At 38.5% G+C, this 23163-nt stretch overlaps 1 protein-coding gene across 6 annotated transcripts in view; it reads right to left on the reverse strand.

The window, feature by feature from the left end:
• Positions 1-4118, reverse strand: part of LOC136856824 (coiled-coil domain-containing protein 102A) — a 237678-nt gene extending 233560 nt beyond the window's left edge. For all 6 annotated transcript variants that reach the window (XR_010858467.2, XM_067134976.2, XM_067134977.2 and 3 more), the window contains exon 1: positions 3988-4118. Coding sequence is in view for 5 of the 6 variants with exons in the window: in XM_067134976.2 (XP_066991077.1) it covers positions 3988-4101 (114 nt within the window). In the remaining variant the exon portion in view is untranslated. The remainder of the gene's footprint in view (positions 1-3987) is intronic.
• Positions 4119-23163: the final 19045 nt, after the last annotated feature.

A 23163-nucleotide genomic window follows, 5' to 3' on the forward strand; every position in this document is an offset into this window, starting at 1 on the left:
TATGCTGACGGGTAAAATTTTGGTCTGAATGTACTAGTCTTCTAATGGGTTGTATAATGGTAGGCCCTAAGTTAAATATGTTCCTTATTGCCCTGCTTTGTATCGCCATTAGTTCATTCAGGAAACACTTTATACAATGTGACCAAATTACACACAAGTACTGTATGTACCAGTGAATAATAAATTTGTAGGAGGAGATGTTTAGGGATTAAATACCTAAGTCTTTTTGGTAACCCAGCAAGTGGTGCGGTTTTCTTAGTTATGTACTCTACATGATCATTCCAGGTCAGGTTCTCATCAATAATTAATCCAAGATATTTCACTTTATTTACTTTTTCTATTTCCGTAACGTTTATGAGTAATTTATTCCTATTTGAGTAAAGTATTTTCTGTTTGGAAATAATGATGTATTTAGTTTTCCACAGATTTATTAACAATTTCTTACACTGGTACCAGTATAAGAGAGTAAATATGTCCTGCTGCATATTTAATAAAAATGTGTCCTTATTTTTGCCTGTATAGAACATATTGGTGTCGTCAGCATTTAATGTGATATAACCATTTAGATTACATGATGAAACATCATTTATATAATTGAGAAATAAAACTGGACCTAGTATGGAACCTTGTGGGACTCCATGGGGGGGGGGGGTACATAATTGGCAGAACTTCAGTCGTCATTCACGGTAACAAGTTGCTTTCATTTTGTTGAAGAATTTTCATTTCAAGGCAAGACCACGAATTCCGGCCTTTTCTAATTTACTTAAAAGAATTCTTTGTTCAACGTTATCGAAAGCTTTGATAAGATCTATAAATAAGCCTGCTGCAATATTGTTCTTATGTATGGTGGATTGTAACATTGTAACGAGATCACGAGTAGCTACCTCAGTACTAGTACTCTCCCTGAACTCATATTGAGTCATATCGAAGAAATTCTTTTTGTTTAGAAAAGCCAAAAGTATTTTCTTCACAAATGTCCTCATAATTTTGGAAACAATTGATAAATTGGCCTATAATAACTTGGATTTTGTCTAATAATAATAATAATAATGTTATTTGCTTAACGTCCCACTAATAAAGGAGTGGCATTAATTCTGGACACTTTATTGAAATGTTCATTCATTATAACATCACAAAAAGGAGGCAAGTTGTGGTATACTAAATCAATAAATTGTGCTTTTATCTCTTGTTTATGATATGTATATTAAATATTTATCATTTTTTTAAAGTGGGATAAGTTGTATTTCTATTAAAAATAAGTAAATAGATATAACTGACAACGATGAAAAATTTCACTATTTTATATACTTTTGCAGCTGTAAAACAAGTCTGTCATTTGTTTTGTTCCGACAAATCAAACAATGAATGCGTATTATTATTGCTTTTTCTAGTGAGAAAAAGCATTATGATCATTGTTGTAAGAGTAATAGTCAGCAAAACATTGTTGTTGTTGTTGAAGTGTAAGATTTCTTTAAAGTGAGCTGAGTTAAGACGGAATACAGTATTGAAAACAATGTCTCCTGTACCAAAATGTGCTGACTGCTCACCGAGTAAATGGAGTAAGGCAATAACACTCCGCGAAGAAGGTTATACTTGTGAAGAAATAGCAAAAAGGTTGGATGGAGGCGCTACGAAGTCGGGTGCGAGGAAAGTTTGCAAGCGGTATGAAGAAACTGGGTCAACCAAAACTGTTCCAAGAACTGGCAGACTACCAATATTGACTGATCAAGACTGTCGTAGAATCAGCTGTCTTTCTCTACAAGATCGTCGGCGTACTGCAAAAGATATAAATGGGGCCGATGACCTTCGATGTTAGGCCCCTTAAAACAACAAGCATCAAGCATCAAAGATATAAATGCCATCTTGAAGACTTCAGGGGTTGAAGTTCCAGATCGAACGGTCAGACAGAAACTTTGTGAAAATGGTTTGCGAGCAAGTCTCCAAGAAAGAAGCCTATCTAAACAAAATACAGTGGCAGAAATATTTGCAATGGGCTTTAGCACACAAGGAGTGGATGCAAGAAGACTGGGCTAGAGTCATTTGGAGTGATGAGACCAAGATCAGCATCCTTGGAAGCGACAGAATAAAGTTCGTTGTCGACCTGGCGAAGACTTGTTGCCCGAGTGCACCACTGCCACTATGAAGCATCCCATTAGTGTCATGGTGTGGGGCTGCATGACAAGACATGGAATTGGGCATCTGAAAGTGTTATAGGGCAACATTAATGCCAAAAAGTACCGAGAAGAAGTCTTAAGTGTTGAAATTGCTGCCCCCTATCCGTGATTTATTTCAAGGTAACAACCATCAGTGCGTCTTTCAACAAGATAATGCGCCATGCCACAGCGTTAGAATCAATAAGAAATGGTTTACTGACCATCACATTAGTGTGCTTCCTTGGCCTGGCAATAGTCTCGACCTCAACCCAATTGAGAACTTGTGGACAAGGCTGAAAATGTTGGTTTCACAACGGGATCCCTGTAACAAGCCATCGTCATTACATGGTTCAGAGCGATCAAACCAGAAGATCTCAGAGACTTGGCAGACTCAATGCTGCACAGAATCGAGGCAGTGATTAAATCAAAAGGATATCCCACAAAATACTGAAAACATTGCAATAATGTTTTTACCTAATAATTTGTCATTTTCAGAAATTGTTGTGTTGTATTATCTGTATTTAATTAAATTTTTAATTAAATTTTTATTGTTTAACATAAATTTTCAAACAGCGGACATTAGGACATGTTTCCTGAAAATTTATAGTAAGTTACAATGCATATTTCAACTAAAATAAACTCCTGAATACAATATTCATTGAATTACTAAAAAGTGTCCAGAATTAATGCCGCTACTGTACTTCTACGGTTTTCGGGGACGCTGAGGTGCCGAAATTTTGTCCCCCAGGAGTTCTCTTACGTGCCAGTAAATCTATCGACATGAAGCTGACATATCTGAGAACCATCAAATACCACCGGACTGAGCGAGGATCAAACCTGCCAAGTGGGGTCAGAAGGCCAGCGCCTCAACTGTCTGAGCCACTCAGCCCAACGGATTTTGTCTATTCTCTCCGTTAAACACGGGGGTCACTTTAGCTACCTTTAGTTTATTGGGTATTATACCAGTAGTCAGAATCTCATTAATGATCTCTACCAGTATTCCTATTATAGGGTCCTTTGCTTTTTTTTTTTTTTTTTTTTTTATATATAGTGAGGTAGTGATGTAATCTATTCTGCAGCTATTCATACTCTTAAGGTTAGATATGATGGACATTACTTCTACAACATCCGTTGGATACAGGTAGAGAGATTCAAGACTTGTTAATTCACAGAAAGACACAGTATTATGTTCAGGAATACTTAGACCTAGGTTTTTGGCAATGTCTATAAAAAAAAGGAGTTGAATGAGTCACACAGAACCTGTTTATCAGTTATTACTTTGCTTTCAATTTTAACGTGGTACACGAGACATTCGTTACTTTTTTTTTATTATGAATGATTTCATAAATTAATTTCCATGTCTGTTTAGGACTGTTATTATGAGATTTGAATTGGTTTGTGTAGTAGTCAAATTATGAGTCTTCTTTTTTAAATTAGTTACTGTATTTCTACTATACATCGGCAGTATTCTTGTCTCAGAAGCATGTCGGTCTTATGGGTAGGATGTTTGAGTTTAGCAAGTAAGCAGTCTCGTCTCTTTATATGGATAAGAACATCATCAGTAACACTACGAGAGCTGATTCGTGTTAACCGTTCCCAAAGTGTACAAAACACAAGATGATGTGTATGACAGTTAGTAATTATTACTTATATAATTATTATAATCAATAAAATAGTATTCCTAGCATGATTTAATGCAGACTACCGATTCAGGTAAGTATTCTGTATATATACAACTCTTTACATCAGAGCTACAACCAATGTCAACGCAGAAAACCATTTTGGGTAACTGACAGCAGGCTTCGCAGCTGCTGTTATAATACATCTCACGTACCTCTTTCGCTTCCCATTCCGTATCAGCATACCTACTCGAAGATATTGAGGCACTGTCATGTTCGTTTCTACCGTGACGACGAGAAGACGTCCCACCCGAGCTGCCTTGCGCCATATTTTGGAACACATCCCACTGGCTTCTATACGATTATACTTGACTATTGACTGGCAAATGAATCATAAACATCTCTTAAAATTGTCGGTGGTAAGATCACGCCGTTACACAACTTTTCAATTTATATCCTGATTTAATGTTTCAGGCTCGTTACATATTATATAAGGGCAAATATTTCCTTATAATGAAAATAATGAAATCCGGATAACAAAGGTGTCCCTTCTAATACAACACTCTTAAGTAAATATTTGCAGAAAATAACGCAATCCCTAACTCCCCTTCCTATAAATGAATATTTGCTCCAATTTGTCCTCATGAATTCCAACTTTATCTTCATATTGTGGTATTTCCTACCTTTAAAGACACCACTCAAACTTATTCGTCAACTAATCACATTCCACTGGCAGCTCGTCTTCTTTCTCCCAAATCTTCCCAGCCCTAACTTTGCAACATTTTTGTAACGCTCCTCACTCAAAACTAATCGAGCTTCATTTCTTTGAATTTTTTCCCGTTCTTGAATCAAGTAATCCTGGTGAGGGTCCCATACAATGGAAACATACTCTATTTGGGGTCTTACCAGGGACTTGTATGCCTTCTCCTTTACATACCTACTGCAACCCCCTAAAAACCATCATAGCCATGTGCAGAGATCTCACGCACCTCTTTTATACAATCCCATTTATGTGATTACCTCAGTGAAGATCTTTCCTTTTATTAAAACCTACGTATTTACAATGATCCCCAAAAGATACCTTCACCGTATCAACACAGTAATTAAAACTGAGAGGACTTTTCCTATTTGTGAAACTCACAACTTAACCTTTAACCCCGTTTATCATCATACCATTGCCTCCCGTCCATCTCACAATATTATCGAGGTCATTTTGAAGTTGCTCAGAATCTTGTAAATTATTTATTACTCTATACAGAATAATATCATCCGCAAAAAAGCCTCATGGTATCACTGATTCAACTTCTTTACTCATGTCATTTATATTATATAAGAAAACATAAAGGTCCAATAATACTGCCTTGAGGAATTCTCCTCTTAATTATTACAGGGTCAGATAAAACTTCTCCTACTCTAATGCTCTGAGTTATATTTTCTAGAATTGTAGCTACTCATTCAGTCACTCTTTTGTCTAGTCCATTAGCACCCATTTTTGCCCGTAATCTCCCATGATTTACCCTATCAAATGCCTCACATAGGTCAAATGCAACAGAGATCATTTGAACTCCTGAATGTAGGAAATCTGCTACTGGAATATCCTGCTGGAATCCTACAAGTTGAGCATCAATGGAATAATATTTCCTAAACCTGAACTGCCTTCTATAGAACCAGTTATAAATTTCGCAAACATGTCTAATATTATCAGAAAGAATGCTTTCCAAAAGCTTACATGCAACGCATGTCAAACTTACTGGCCTTTAATTTTCAGCTTTATGTCTATCACCCTTTCCTTTATACACAGGCGCTAATATAGCAACTCTCCATTCATTTGGGACCTTTATGCAAACAATAATCAAATAAGTGCTTCAGATATGATATTATATCCCAACCAATGGTCTTTAGTATATCCCCCGAAAACTTTTCAATTCCACCAGTTTTTCGAGTTTTCAAATTTGTATCTTATTGTAAATGTTTATGTACACTTTAGATCTCAATCTACCTAAGTGTTTTTTTCTAGAAATTAGGAGCCTGTTGTGCTGCGGTTATTAAAGTCTCATGTTATCACACTTTGTTTATTATTATTCAAATTCTTACACTTCTAAACTGAACTATATTTATCAGTGCCACTTGCAAAGGGAAAGTAGATGCCAAAAGAATACTCATAATCCAAGCTTACAAACCTCATTGGTATGTCAAAGATGAGAGTTTACGTAGAGTATTGTAGTTAATTTTGTCGGGCTTGTCTTCTAAACACATTTTGTAATGTATGTGAGCTTTGATCAGTTTATGTTGGAGTCTTCACAGAGGTTAGTAAAGTTACAACGTTCGTAGTAGTGTTAATGGCATTCTACATTCTAAAGTCCGGATTAACTTACAAACATGTATACCGGTACGGGTACCCAAAATGTTACCGTTGGGATTCGATTACGAATAATTGAAAAAGCTATCCTGTAAAGGGGGAGGATAGAGCCCTCTTGAAGAGGAAGAGGAGGAGGAGAAAGTAGAGAAGAGGAGGACGGATTGGGGAGGAGGACAGAGTTCCTTGTGAGGAGGAGGAGCGCAAAGCCCTTTGTGAAGAGGAGGATACCGCCCCATAAGCGAAAGAGGAGGCCGAGGAAGAGATGGAAGTGGAGGACGGGGACAGAGTGCCTCATAGGAATGAGGAAAACACCCCTTGTTGAGGTGGAGGAGAACGACAATAGAGCACCTTGGGAGGAAGAGGACGTGGATAGAGCCCCTTTTGAGGAGGAGCGGAGGAATGATGGAGAGAAGGATAGAGTCCCTTGTGACGAAGTACGGAGAAACAGGATAAAACGCGTTGTGAAGAGGATGGGTCTGAGTGGAAGCATTACGTTGAGGAAGATAGAGCCCATTTTAAGGATGAGGGGGCGGTTGAGTAAAAGAATGAGGTCATACGCTGTTAGGTCTACGAGGAGAAGGAGGAGTGTAAAAGCCTTTGTAAGGAGAAGAATTAGGAGGAAGCTGTTGTGGAGGTAGAGATTGAGGTGGAGATGAAGAATGAGGCGGAGGCACTGCTGGAAGTGGAAGTGGTGGCAGAGATGGAGGTAGTGGTTGAGGCGGAGGAGGAGATGAAGCAGAATTAGCTGAAACCTACAATAATGTAATCCTTGAACTCAAGCTCAGAAATGGCTAACCACAAACCTTTTTTTCTTATTGCGCAACGCGAAAACTTGCGCACCCAAATAAATGTTGCACCGAGTGTTTACACCACGCTACATAAGTGGCGCAAGTTTTCTCGCATGCAACTTTCCTAGTCAACTAGCGGATGTGAGCATTGATGGTAGCAAGCATGTCTTCTGGAGAGGTGTTATCGGCGGCTTGCTTATTGCTGACTTTATTGTGGCGACGAAAATAAAGACGAGAAAGAGGGAAATGGAAATGTTGGGTGAGGGAATGAATTTTAGGTCGTAAACATTGTGGAGTTGTTAAAAACTTGCTACAGAATTGTACATGGGAGACCAAGTCTTCTACAAGAATTTCCTGCGAATGTTAGCGACTGATTTTTAATATCTGCTGAGAAGAGTAGCGCCGTTGATACAAAAGAAAGACACGCTAATGAGAAAATATCACCAACGGAACGCATTGTGTTGACTGAGATATTTAGCAACAAGTAAGCCTATTTTAAAAAAGAGCCTACCGGTATGGATTTTACACAGTACACATAACTTAAGGAATCTTTTTTTTTTATAGCTTATTGTACTTTCCTACATTCTGTTTTGTTACAGGTGACGGCTATCAATCATTGACGTATTTATTCCGGATATCGTCATATACTATTTCACGTGTAATACCTGAAGATTGTGATGATATTTACAGAGTTATGAAAGAAGACTACTTAAAGGTATATAAACGTTACTTTATTGTCATGGTTATATTTCACTTACAGTAAACAATATACAGGTACGTACTTACCTTAATTTATTCCCGAGCGTGAAGCTCCTAAACATCAGTATAATGTCACAGCAGACTACCACGTGAGAAAGTTGCGCCATAAAAATGATCTAAACTTTTCACGCCACTTTCAGATGACGCAACTTTTTCTCTTCCGCTGTGTACACGATGCCACTTTTGACATTGCACGCAACTTAGAAGTTGCGCAGAATTCGAGTGGCACGTGCAACTTTTCGAATTGTATAACAGTTTACACGAAGCCACTCAACTTCTCTTGCTCAAATCGAAGTTGCATGCCATTTTAGTTGCACCGTGGACGAGTAGCTTTAGCAATACTTTTTTTGGGCTATATACGCTTGCATACTTATTTTTTTCACATATAATTCTAAGTCCACTCAACTTCTATTGCTCAAATCGAAGTTGCACCGTGGACGAGTAGCTTTAGCAATACCTTTTTTGGGCTATATGCGCTTACATACTTATTTCTTCACAGATAATATTCTAAGTCATTATTTCTATCACTTTTAACATGCAGCGTTTGCAGTTTCGGTCTTGCCGCCTTATGTTTAAGGTCGGGCCGCCAGGTGCTTCACTGTCAATATGTCTCACAGTTTAGTACGGGAGAATATGGAAGTGTCCAGCATTGTCTATAGTTTATTTGATGTTAGTACAGTATTATTCTTAAATATTCTATCTTATTTACTACGTCGCACTCTATACCTTCTATCCACCATCCTTCTTTTCTCTTTGCTTTATTAACGTTTTTACGTACCATTATTTATCGTTTTCTTAATGTTGATTGTTGAATTCAATTTTGTACAATACACCAATTTTTGAGATGCTTCCTTGCATGCTAACTGATGTTAATGATAACAAAAGGATCTCGTCTGTGAACGGCAGGCCAGGAATTCCTTTATTGTTAAGACATGGGCATGTCATTCTCTCATTTCCTTCATTTTGCACAAATCGTTAATAAAAAGTATGAATAATAATTTGCACTGCTCCTTTTGACCAATATTTAATATATCTCTCACACTGCAAAGTCTTCTTTCACTTCAATCGTGCATTTAATCTATACCTATATATAAAATAAGAGTTTTGTCTATACACTGCTCAGAATTTAAAAAGGGTGGTATTTCTGTATCAGTCGTGCCCACAGTAACAAGGAAATGCCCGTTTAACTTTTCCGTAATGTCTGTCTGTCTGTCTGTCTGTCTGTCTGTCTGTCTGTCTGTCTGTCTGTCTGTCTGTCTGTCTGTCTGTCTGTCTGTCTGTCTGTCTGTCTGTCTGTCTGTCTGTCTGTCTGTCTGTCTGTCTGTCTGTATGTATGTATGTATGTATGTATGTATGTATGTATGTATGTATGTATGTATGTATGTATGTATGTATGTATGAATGAATGAATGTACTTGCATCACGATAAAACGGCTGAAGAGAATTTAATCGATATACAATGTCGGATAATAAGTCGTTACAATTTAGGCTATAAATAATTGTATTCACACTGACTGAAATGGTAGTTTAGGGGAAGGCCTAAAATTTAATTCTCAAATATTTATGTTATTAGTGGTCATCTTAATGAAAATCGCTATACAAAGTCGGAGAATAAGTCGCTATAATCTAGGCCATAAATAATTTTACTCATACTGAATGAAATGGTAGTTTAGGGGAAGGCCTAAAATTTAATTCTCTAATATTTGTTATTAATGGTCGTATCTTAACGAAAATTGGTAGGGGAAGTCGAGGAATAAGTCGCCACAATCTAGTCCATACATAATTGTATTCACGCTGAGAAAAATGTTAGTTTAGGGGAAGGCCTATAAGGGAATTCTCAAATATTTATGTTATTAGAGGTCCTATCTTAATGAAAATCGGTACCGGTCTGCAAAGTCGGGGAATAAGTCGCTATAATCTAGGCCATAAATAATTTTATTCACGCTGAACGAAATAGTAGGTTAGAGGTAGGCCTAAAATTGAATTCCCAAATAATTATGCTAATGGTGATCGTGTCGATAAGTACTACATCACTAAAATTTTATAGTGTTATATTTCCGATCATTTATGTCTTATTCATTGTTACCATAACGGCTATAATCAGAGATATTCGTGAATTTGGATTTTCGTTACTAAGTCCTTATCAGCGCAGAGTCACGAGAAAATGGGTAGACAGGAATTAATGAAAATCGGTATGTAAAGTCGAAGAATAAGGAACTACAGTCTACGTTATAAATAATTTCACAGTCTAGCTCGAGCAGTCGAGGAGAGAGGTTGCGTAGCGAAGTGCGTGCTGTAAACATGGTTGGCATTGAACAGTACCGGGCCGCTATTGGGAAATGGCAGGCAAGGCAGAAGAAGGAGGTCAGGAATGGATTGGTGACGGACGGATTGAAAATGAGTGAAGCGGTGCTGGTGGTGACAGTGATAGCAGTGTTACTGGTTATTGGGGGGGGTGGAAGTGAACCCAGGCCCAAATACCAGTGGAAAATTTAGCGCAGAGGATTTGGCCGCACTCAGGGTGGTTGTAAGTGAAGTGATGCAGGAAAAGTGTCAATGGGATAAGGTGCAGGAAATAAAGGACATGATGGAGGAGCAGAGAAGGGAGATAGGGAACATGAAGAAATGGCTTGAAACGAAGACAGAGGAATCGAGCAGGAGAGTGGTCAATAACGAGAAAGAAATCGAGTTATTGAGAGGGGAGGTGAAGCATCTGAAAGACGAGGTGATGAAGATGAAGAAAGAAGCGGAGGGGTACAGGCAGGAGAGATTGAAAAAAGCCATATTTTTATATGGAATTGAGGAAGGGGCGAGAGAGAGCAAGATTGAGCTGATATTTAAGGTGGTGGAAGCTATACGTGATGTTATGAAGGTAAACTTTAGTGAGGTAGACATTGATGATGTAGAGAGAGTTGGTAGAATCAAAGGTCGGAGGCCAATTAGGGTTACATTGTTCTCAACCCTAATGGCAGATTCTGTGTTAAGAAACAGCAAGAATTTACAAGGGCGGAAAATAGGGGTGAAAGGAGACATGGGAAGAGAAGGAAGTGAAAACGCGAAGATCTTGAATAGGCACCTTTGGAGAGCGAGGAACCAGGGGCTAAAGGCCCGAATAAGAGGTCTGAGGTTGGAGGTGACGAACGGGCGATGGGTCAGAGTTCATTCAGTTTCTAAGCTAAAGGAAATGGACGAAAACGAGAGGGTTGAGAGTGGTGAGAGGTCAAGGCAAGATGGGAAGAAGAAAGAAGAAAAGAAGAGGAAGAGGGACGTGGCAGGAGAGCAAGGCATCACGGAAGAGAATGGGCAGTGCAGCCGGGAGACAGAAGACCAAGATAGTGAAGTGGACGGTGAGAGTGGACCGCAAGAAACTGGGAGAGGAGAGTGTAGTGGTGCAGTGAGTAAGAAAGGACAAAGGGAGATGGATTCAGAAGTCCAAAATAGTGAGGGGGAGAGTGGGGGTGAGCAGCAAGAAGAGGTGAGTGCAGGGTGCAGTGGTGTAGCGAAAAAGAAAGGTCAAGAGGAGACAGATCGACAAGAAGGTAAAAAACTTATGAGTAAAGTCAGGAGTAAGAGCTTAAAAGACATATGGGGAAAAGTACGTAAAGGGATGGAGGATACAGAGGGAGAGAGGTCGATAAATACTAGAAGTAAGAATAGAGCGGGAGACCTAGAAGGGAGGGAGGGAAAGTTATAACAATTTTGGAAGATAGGATGTGTGAATATTGAAGGAGTAAGGAGCAAATTAGGAAACAAGAAAGTTAGGGAAGTAATTGAAAGTTTCGATGTTGTGGCACTCTTAGAGACGTGGTTGGAAACAGGGAGGGAGATTACATGGAAGGGGTTTGAGATAAAATATAAATATAGAAGAAAAGAGAGGAATAAGGGACGAGCACCAGGAGGGATGATAGTTCTAATTAGGGAAGAAATTAGTGAAAGAGTAGAGGATATAGAGACCGATATGATGGAAACCATATGGCTGAGATTGAATTTGGGAGAGAGAGAGGGACGGAGGAAGAAAATAAATCTAGCTTTTGTTTACTGTCATCCTAGTAATTCAGAATATGCAAATAAATATTTTTTTGAAGAGTTATTGGTGGATATTGGTAGGATAAGGGGAATGTATCCAGGGGAGGAGGATATGTTGTTATTTGGGGATTGGAACGCGAGAATAGGAGAACAGAGCCCAATTTATAGTAGGGAGGATGGAATGTGTTTGTTAGAAAGCAGAAGGAGTGAGGACAAAATTACAAATAGTTATGGAGAGAAGCTCCTAGAGATGTGTGCTGTGGGAAACTTGTATATTCTGAATGGGTGGATAGAGGGTGACAGGACGGGGAAATTGACATATGTTACGGAGAAAGGGGGTAGTGTGATAGATATGGTTCTGAGCTCGGAAGGGATGATTGAGGAAGTTGTAAGTATGGAAATAGGAGACTGGATTGAGTCACACCATTTCCCGGTGAGGGTTATGCTGAAAAGAGAGGTAGAGAAGCGTACAATGAAGGAAAATGAGACAAAGGATAAACGAGGGAGGGGTTATAATAAGTACAAATGGACAGAGAAGGTAGGCCGGGATTGGAATAGGGTAGTAAAGGAGGAGTTACATCTTCTGAAATATGGGTGGGAAGGGGCGTTAGAAGAGAATGATACTGATAAAGCCTTGGAATTGTTGCTACATCCAATAAAGATGATAGCGCAGAAGGTGAAAGCTAGAAAAGGAAATAAGAAAGAGGGAGAAGAATGGTTTAATAGGGAGTGTGAAGGATTGCGGAGGAGGGTGATGGACGCTTTAGGAGAATATAGAAGGAAAGGTGGAAGCCAAGAAAGGGAGTTTTTCTGTAGATTGAGGAAGGAGTATAAAAAGAAAATTTCTGAGACAAAAAAGACGTGGTTAGAGGAACAAATGGAAGCCATAAATAATGACTGCAAGACTAACAATTTTGAGAGAGTCTGGGATAAGATTAATAGAATTATTAAGGGTGGAAGGAATAGGGAGAGAACGAGTATTGAGGAAGTGCAATGGGTCAGGCACTTCGAGGAATTACTAGGAAAAAAGGGGGGTGATAGATGGAGAGGTTCGGGAGAAGAAGTAATTTGGAGTAATAGGGGAGTGGCAATTTATGACTTGGATAAAGAAATCACAAGAGAGGAAATCCGGGGAGTGATAAGTAGAGCCAGAGCGAAGTCGGCCGGGGGGTGTAATGGTATAAATAATAAGTTTTGGAAGGAAATTAGTAAAAATGAGATAATGATAGAGGGCATGGTGAAACTATTCAATAGGATATTCGAGGGAGGAAATTACCCTAGGGAATGGGAAACAGGAATTATATGCCCTATATACAAGGGAAAGGGTAGTAGGAACGATGTGAACAGTTATAGGGGTATATCTCTGTTGGATTCTCTGAGTAAAATATATACGGGGGTGCTAGCGAACAGAATAAGTGGGTGGGCGGAAGAAAAGGGAATTTTGACAGATTACCAAGGGGGATTTAGGAAAAAGAAAAGAACAGTGGATAATATAATGATAGTAAAGACTATTTTAGAAAAGTATAAGAATATGAATAGAAGTACGGTTTATGTAGCAGCAATAGATTTTGAGAAAGCTTTTGATAAGGTAAATAGAGAGGCCCTACGAGAGAAATTAGGTAGGCTAGGGATTTCGGAGAAGATGTTGAGGGCAGTGGAAGGAATATACAGGGACGTCAGGTTTTGTGTAAAATTGGGAGAAGAGAGAATGAGTGGACCATTGGAGTCCAAGGTGGGTTTAAAACAAGGTTGCAAGTTATCGCCCATACTGTTTATTTTATTTATAAACGATATTTTAGAGGGGTTTGGGGCAGGAAATTGGGCTGTACCGGTAATTAATGGTTTGGAAGTGCCAGGACTGATATTTGCGGATGATGTGTTATTGATGACGTTAACTTCAGGGGCGATGAATAGGGCCTTAGAGTCAGTGATGCTATTTGCGAGGAAATGGGGATTGAAAATTAATGGAAATAAGTCTAAAATATTGATAGTACAGGTGAACAAAAGAAGAAAGATGGAAGGGAATTGGGTAATACAGGGAGAAAGATTGGAACAGGTAAGGAAGCTGGAATATCTAGGAGTTATTTTTAATGATAAAGGAACTTGGAGTGACCAGATCAAAAGAATGAAATATAGAGGCTTGGCAGCCTTAGCCTCAGTCAGAAATTTGCTACTCAAGTTCCCGGGGATCAGTTATAAAACACTGAGACTCGTGTTCAGGTCGGTAATAGTGGGGAGGGTATTATACGGAGCAGAAGTTTGGGGGCTGGATGAAAAAAGAGAGGAACTAAGAAAGATTGTTAGTAGTTTTGCTAAGTTAGTGATGGGCTTACCGAGGTGTACAGCAAATGTAGGGGCGGAATTAATGTGTGGGGAGGATTTGGAATCAGAGGGTGTGAAAAGAATAGTTAGATATTGGATGAATTTAAAAAGACAGGAAGGTGGGAGAGTTTTACAGGCTGCATATGTACAGCAATTTAAGAGCATGTATAAGGGGGGATGGTTAGAAAAAATAAAAGGATATTTAGAGAGGATAGGATTAGGGCACCTGTGGGGGGAGGTTTGGTCAAAGACAGAAGTGAGAGGGATAAAAATACTAGAAAGGAGAATTAGGGATATCCATAGGCAGAAATTATTGGGGGAAAGCAGACTAAGAAATTCGCTGATTGTTTTGACGAAAATAGAGGAGATAGCAGGGTTGAATATTAGATACGTTGATAGGTCAAATCGATATGGGATGATGTGGTGGCTTTTAGGTCTGCCAAGGAATAAGGGCTGGTTACAGGGCAGGGATAAGACAAGGTGTGTACTTTGTGGAGATGTGAATGATGAGTTTCACTTGCTAAGAGACTGTGAGGGAACGAGGGGGTTAAGACATAGATTATTGAGTGCCGAGAATCGGGAAGTACTGGGGAGAGGGGATGAGAACGCAATACTGAGATGGATTCTTAAACAATGGGAAAAAGGGGGTGAATTGAACAGGTATTTTTGTGCGACAAAAAAGGCCTGCGAGAGTAAAATGAAGGAGAGTGAGTTAGAGGGTGGGCAGGGGAATAGGGGGGTAGAATAGTTATCTGTATAAGGGAAGGAGATAGTAGGTTAAAATTTTAATGGTTTAGTGTATATAGGGACTGAGTATTTAGTTAGGGGAGTTGGGTAAGAGGACAGGATGGCATGGTCTGTTTGTTTTATGATATGTCAGTAATTGTTATTCATTGTAATTTTATTAGGCTAGGATGGTAACTATTTGTGAAGACTGAAATAAGGTATATGAGGTGGATCTGGAATGGAAATTGTGGATAAGAGGTGGTATCTGAATCCGGGAGTTGGTATGTAGATGGTTTATTTATTGCTGAATTAGTTTAGATTTATCGAAAAAAAAAATGTGGCGTGGGAGAAGTGTTGGTATAGGCGAAGATGGTTTGGTAATGAGATGGTTTAATTTATTGCTGAAACTTTTGGAGTTGGAGAGATGATTGTATTAAGTGCGGGTTGGTAAATGTAGTGTATGATGGATTGAAGGGCAATTGCGGAATGTTGGTTGTTATGGTTTGGACAGAGAGTAAGTTAGAGGACAATGAAGATGACGTATGTGCTGAATCCACAAGGACACGGAATGAGTGGTGGTTGCGATAGCAAATGTAATGCTGAGCATGGCTTGGGTTTTAAAATGAGATCAAGCATGGCTAAATAATGGTCAAGTTGCAACATGAGAGGTAGTAATGCATTGAAATAAAAGTGGTATTTAAGGTAAGTGTGGAGGGAGACCAGTGTTGAAATTTGATTGTAAGTTATTGTGATTTTCTGCTGGGTTAGGATTGTGTTATTTATTGTTGTGAACGTGGAGGACTTTTGTTTGTGTTATGGCTGGTTAGAATGTAAGTGCTGACTGTCGATGTTTTGGTATTGATCGGGAGTAGGTCAGGGAAAAGGAATGTGACGAAAGTTGCTGTAGGCATAAGGACAAGTGATGAGTTTGCTGGATCCTCGAGCCGAGGACTGCTACAGAATTGTTATCATTTTTGTTATTATTTATTCCTATTATCTCTATTATCATTATTTTATTTTTATGTATTATATTATTATTATCATTATTTTATTATTATTTTTATTATTATTATTTTTTTTTTATTATAATTATTAATATTGTGTCTTATTGCTTTGTGAACATGTAATGGGGCGGAAAGCCTGTTTGTTCATAAATAAATACTAAATACTTATAAATAATTTTATAAGACGCCCTAAGATCACAGAGTCGGAAGAAAACAAAATGTGAAGGCCTACAGTATAGAAAGCTCATCAAAATGATCAACAATAACCAGTGGCGGCTGGTGGTTTAAAAGTTCAGTGGTGCACAATTTTTACCAATGATATAATATGATTACAGGCTAATTTTCAAATCTAGATACATCAACAATACTTTTTTATTATTAAAAATAAAACAAACATTTTACATTTCTATTTTCAGGAATATTATTATAACGCATTAACATTTTTTTCATTTAAAAACTCTTTTACCATCCTGAAATGAAACACTCTGAGGTAGCCTAATTCCGGTATTGAAAAAATATTCGTTTGTAATGTATCTGGTTTCGAAATTAAACGTCGTGTGGGCCTTCCCATTCGTTTCACCTCGAATTGTTCCTCGGCAGTCCGTTGCGGAAACGGCCTAGACATTAAAGACTGCACCGAATTCATGATCTGGCAAAATACCACTAACTGATAAAAACGCACAATAATAAAAAACACACATGCTGACACGAATGTTTACACAATGAAATCAATAACCTACTTAGCTTGTACGTACATAACAAAGCTCACGACTATACTGAAAGAAATGGCGGTGTTTAGAGACATTAGTTATATATCCGATGCGTCGCTCTAGCCAGGACGAATAGCTCTAGCTAGCTCCTTACGGAGCGCAGCGAGGGATCCAACCGGCCGAGATCCAGCAGATGAACTTCCATCCGGTGTCGCTAGATGACACTCCTGTTCTATAACAGAATCTCACATTGAGCAGCAACGGTCTCTAGCGACTTACGGTCTCTAGCGACTTCGCTAGTAGTTGGTTACGTAGGAGCGCGGCCGATTTGATGCGTCGCTCTAGGTAGTTCCTTAGCGCAGCGAGGGATCCAGTCGGCCGTGGTAGGAGGAGCCAGGTTGATAAACCTCCATTTAAGCAATGTATAAGAAGCCACGCCTATCTTTTCCTCACCCCGCGCACCCCTCTAGCAGCCCAAAAGCACACTTCTAGCAGCCCCGCGCACCCCTTGAGCAGCCCAAGTTTCATCCTACCTCAGGTTGACTTCCCGCTGCAAACTTTTCGGCTCCTGCAGTGAACATCTAAGAGTACCGGCTTGTAAAGTACCCTGTAGTCAATATTTGCTCTTTCAAGATCTTGAAAGGTTTGTCTTGTTGAAAGAAAATACAGTAGTTGAGTAATCTAAATGATAAAACGTTACCTAAAATAAACAAAAATTTAATGGGGGTAGCGCAAACCTGCAACCTTATGGAGAAACCGCCCCTGACAATAACATTACATTGACCATTGTTTTTGTGATGTGCTTTGTCTTCTGTTGCCACTCATCTCCGATAGATAGGATTACTGCTGTGTACCGAGTATTTTTTAATTTGTTTTATGTCGCACTCACACAGTTACGTCTTATGGCGACGATGGGATAGGAAAGGTCTATGAGGGTGAAGGAAGCGGCCTTGGCGTTAATTAAGGTATAGCACCGGCATTAGCGTGGAGTGAAAATGGGAATCCACGGAAAACATCTTCAAGGCTGCCGACAGTGGGATTCGAATCCAATATCTCCCGGATGCAAGCTCAGAGCTGCGTACCCCTAACCACACGGCCAACTCGCCCAGTCGTACGAGTGAAACAGCCTGCCTAAACATTGGCGGGAAGTAGCTGAGGTGTTAGATAATTTTCTTTTTTGCATGCCATTCCTCTGGTTCATCATAGTATTCGAGCTATTAATCCCTACTCTGAGGCACTGATTGGAATGAGAAGTGTGCATATTTAACGGAATAATGGCAGAGAAGTGTCCACGGCTGTCTGCGACCAGGACATTCCTGCTCTGGAACTTTGGACTGTTAGATCGACATCGTGGTACTGCTCATTAAAAGTGACAAAATGTGCAGTTTTTCCATTTGATCGAGTATTTTATATGATAACATTGCTTTTAATAGCTACATTCCTACTGAAGTTTTTGTAATTACCTATGTTGACTTTAGTTAGGAAATCCACAAAGTCAGTATTTCTGAGAATCCCGCAGCGAAGCACGGGTACATCAGACAGTCTCTGAATAAAATTATCTTATGGAATTAATCATTTTGATTGGTACTCTTAGTTTAGCCAGATTCGCAACGACAGCCTCTCTGCTTACGGAGTCAAACGCTTTATCTAAATCTATTGCTGTAATATACCATTAACCCCTTCTCCATTTAAGTATTTATGTATTATTGTTTTGATGATAAATATGTTGTCTGAAGTTTTCATTCCTTTCCTGAACTCGGACTGATACACGGATAGTACATAGTAATCTTCCACATTTGCTAATATCCCAGTATAGATCTTGCTGAGTGTGTCTGATAGAGTAATGACTCTATAAATATTTGTATTGGATCTTTCCCCCTTCCGTTTGTATATGGGACATATTACACCTTCTTGCCATAATATTAGGATTTTTTTTCATCCAAAATGTTGTTAAATATATTTGTTATAGTTCCAAACATATAAATGTTGTTGCCTACCCCTTCCAAAATTCGTAAGTTATTCTACTAATAGCATCTGATTTTGCCCTCTTCGATTTTTCATTTCCCCTAATAGGCTACTTCGTCCGTTTTATTGGATCATCTGATAAAGGTATTGTGTTCCCTGAGCCATGAATTTTATCCCTCCCCCTTTCATTTTTTATGTATGTATTGTGCCCGTTTCATTCCTTAGACGTTTACAAAACGGCGCCGAAGGAAGGTATGGCCCATTAATTTAAAAGAATACGCAATGAATATATGATATCCAGGTATAACTGGGAACGGGCGTATACCGAAGGCGGTGCAGAACAGCGAAAAGTCAAATAGATTGTTTTAAAGAAAAAATAGAACAGAAGAGATTATTGAAAAAATACTTGAAAATTGAATTGAGGGAGTTAAGACGTGAATTGCAATCGTGCTACATATAGGACGGATTTGTACGAGATTTCGGCGAAATTCTTGGAGAAAGACCATATTCATTAAAAAGAAAACGGGATAATCAACCTAAAGTAAAATCGTGAATAGCCAAAATACTACAGATAAGCGAGATCGGATTAAATACGCTGATTGGAATCCGAAGAGCAAGTCTAAAATTACCGCAGGAAAGGATCATACGAACTGCACAAGAAAAATAAGAGCTGAGAGAAGGCTATTTTATTGGCACAGAAGCTGGAAGAAGAAGAATTCTGAAGATTATTAAGCCGATTTTGAAGATTTTCCCCGAAATAGTTAAAATACATTATACGTAATTTTAAAGAGATAGTGGTATATTACGCAGAGGAAGAATAAGAACAATAACTGAGAAAAATATTATTCTGAAATAGATTTTATAACAACCATGTTCTCCTCGGGAATCTTTAATTTTGTTGGCATCATAATCAACAAGATGATGAACTGCTAGACGTGTAAGATGGACCAAACTGGAGAGAGATATCGCCCAGCCAGGTGACCAGCCAGTGACGAGAGAGGCATCGTTCTGCCAGATGACCAGCCCGTGACGAGAGAGGAATATTGCCCACCAAGATCGGTTCTGAACGTGAGAAGAAGTGATGATCAACCCCAGATCCAGACCGCAAATCTAACCATGTGATGGTCAAAGAGGAACAACTGACATCAGAGTAACTGGGAACGAGCTAAGTCTTTACATTTAAAGGAATCATTTGGGAAGGAGAGAAGAGATTTGTACCTGTTAAGAAGGTTAAAATGACCCCAGACCCTGTTTATTATACAAGGTAAATAAGAAAATTAAAAAGAAAATGTAGAATAGTAAACAGGAAAATCAAAGATGGTAGGGAGAATAGAGAAACAAGAAAACAGCTAATGAGGGAACTGAATAGAGTGAAAAAGGAAGCAAAAGAGAAATATATGAATGGCATACTTCAAGACGGTAATGACCACAAAGGGAAATGGAAAAAGGTGTATTCATATATTAGGAATCAGAAAAGAAAAGGAATCAAAATTCCTACAATGGTGGGAGAAGGGGGTGAACACTATTCAACACATACTGAGAAAGCAAATCTATTTAGTAGGGAATTCAGAGATTCAGTAGAAGATTGTCAGGAGTTGGAAACAGTAACAGAAGATAGGGAGGGAGAGACACATAGGGAAACAAGGTTCTCATTCACAAATGAAGATATGTTCAGGGAAATCCAACTGCTTCAGCAAGGAAAAGCAGCAGGAAGTGATCAAATTACTGGGGAGGTGATAAAGACAATGAGTTGGTACATAGTGCCTTATTTAAAATTTCTCTTCGACTATGTCATAAATAATAGTGAAATACCAAAAGAATGGAAGAAATCTCTAATAATACCAATTTATAAAGGAAAGAGTGATAAAAGGAAACCAGAGAACTACAGACCAATCAGCCTGACCAGTATAGTTTCTAAAATACTGGAGAGTTTAATAGCAAAGTACATCGGAGGGATATGTGATGATAAAAATTGGTTCATGAGGAGCCAGTATGGATTTAGAAAGAAATTTTCTTGTGAGGCACAACTGGTGGGATTCCAGCAGGACATATCAGATCAGTTGGATTCAGGAGGCCAGTTAGATTGCATAGCCATAGATCTTTCCAAAGCCTTTGATAGAGTGGAACATGGAATATTATTAAAGGAATTGGAGGGAATATGATTGGACGTAAGGGTTATGCGTTGGATAAGAACATTTCTAAATTCAAGGGATCAGAAAGTCAAAGTAGGAAATAATATATCACAGGAAGAGAAAGTTTGGAAGGGAATCGCACAGGGTAGTATAATCGGTCCGTTACTTTTCTTAATATACACAAATGATTTAGGGAACAATATGACATCAAAAATAAGATTGTATGCAGATGATATAATTGTTTATAGGGAAATAAATAACATTGAGGATTGTTCAGAATTACAAAGGGACCTTGAAAGTATCCAACAATGGGTTGAAGAAAATAATATGAACATTAATGTAGGCAAATCAACTGTTACAACATTTACAAACAGGAGCTTTAAAACTGAATTTGAATATACTTTGGATGAGGTAGTTATCCCAAAAGATGGCAAGTGCAAATACTTAGATGTGAGATTTGAAAATAATTTGCACTGGAAGGGTCATGTTGATGACATTGTTGGGAAAGCATACAGTTCGTTACATGTCATAATGAGGCTACTTAAAGGATGCAATAAAGAATTAAAAGAAAAAAGTTACTTAAGTATGGTTCGTCCATTATTGGAATATGCAAACAGTGTTTGGGATCCTCACCAAGCATACCTGCTTGTGCAGAGGAAAGCAGCAAGATTTGTAACAGGGGATTTCATGAGAAACAGTAGTGTATCAGAAATGTTAGAGGAACTTGGGTTGGAAAGTTTAAGTAAGAGAAGGGAGAAAACTAGACTTATAGGATTATATAGAGCCTATACAGGAGAAGAAGCATGGGGAGAAATCCGTGAGAGGCTTCAGTTGGAAAATAATTATATTGGCAGAACTGACCACAAGTATAAGAAGGAATTTTAGCAGAAGCAACTGGGGTAAATTTTCATTCATTGGGAAGGGCGTGAAGGAGTGGAACAGTTTACCAGGGGTAGTGTTTGATCCTTTTCCAAAATCTGTACAGGTATTCAAGAAGAGAATAAACATCAACAAGGAAAATAAATGAAATATTAGAGGACATTCGACCAGTGCAGGCTATTGTAAATAAAAATGTGTGTTAAAAAAACTTAAATCCATCCCTTGGTCCATGGAGTTTGGACAGCCAAAGTAGGGGACTGCCTGTAGGGGTGAAGTACAGTGGTGACTTCGAGGGCCCTGGGACCGCTACGGTAGCTGTGAAGGCCCTTCAGTAACTCTGAAAAGTGGTGGAAAAAGGCGGCTCTGGTTAAGATGCATCAGGTCGTTATGCTACTTAGGTTCCAAAATGGGTATAAAAAAGTAAATAAATGCAATGTAAATTTTAATCTTATACTAGTTGCTTAGTATTATTTGAAGTAATTCCACATACTGTATATGAGTTGACTATGTTTGTAAGTATAGGAGATATTATAAGTAGAATTTTGTAAACAATATAAATTTATTAAGGATGACCTGTTTGTTTAATAGAAAAAAATTGTTAGCATTAATTATATATTACTGTATTCTAGAAAAAAAATTCTTCTCTTGTTAATTTAAAATTTAGTGCTTGACAATAATGTATTTTAGTGTACCATTTGCCACCGAGGTAGACACCTCATTTGCAAATAAAGAGATTTTGATTTGATTTGATTTGATTTGTTATCATAATTCTTGAATTATATTTTTAGTTTGCATATGCTTTGGAATTGGTGTTACAAACCATCAAATTTAAGTGTGCAAGTGATAATATGCAGTGAAGTGTGAGATATTTAAGTCATTAATGCTACATTAATGCAGTATAGAACTATATATATATATATTTATTTATTTAGCGAACTGATTACCGCATTTGGTCAGATAAATCAGTGACGTAGTCGAGAATACGATTTGAAATGACTTGACATAACAGCTGATTGCTAAGAACTAACATATGTTGTAGGATATCGATAAATCTCGCATAGAACCAAGACCGACTATTATATATATCAGACCGTGATATCAAAACCAAGATGGTGGACATCGTGGGCGCTGTAGCTGCCGTCTGATGAAGGTTAGGGTAGCACGCAATAACTTCATTTCGACGATAAACCAACTCAGGATTTTCGAAGATGTCGGAATTTAGTGCCGCAGGAGTTGTTTTACCTGCCAGTAAATTTACTGACACGAGGCTGACGTATTTGAGCACCTTCAAATACTACCGGAGTGAGCCGGGATCAAACCCGCCAACTTGGGATCAGAAGGCCAGAGCTTCGACCGTCAGAGCCACTCAGCCCGGCGTGACATTAAATTACTTGTGTTGATACCACTGAAAGACCTACACAATATCTGGTTCAATCCGCCAGAAATTACGAAAAGATCACGTACATATTTTGCAAACGGTGGTAATTTAACATGATAAATGTAACATCATAGGGAAAATCACTGCTACACCTATGAAAACGCTTCGCGAACAACTACTCATCACATGTAATCAACTAGAATCACACATATTCTGCTAGACTAGATGGACAGCCCCACAGCAAAAGAGAACGACAAGCTGATTATTTCGAAATTTCACTTAGTCAAATAACGTTTTCTCTTAGGTTACACTTTGCTGGATAGATGGAAATACATTATAAAAC

The sequence above is a fragment of the Anabrus simplex genome, chromosome 1 (assembly GCF_040414725.1).
Source record: "Anabrus simplex isolate iqAnaSimp1 chromosome 1, ASM4041472v1, whole genome shotgun sequence".
Taxonomy (NCBI): domain Eukaryota; kingdom Metazoa; phylum Arthropoda; class Insecta; order Orthoptera; family Tettigoniidae; genus Anabrus; species Anabrus simplex.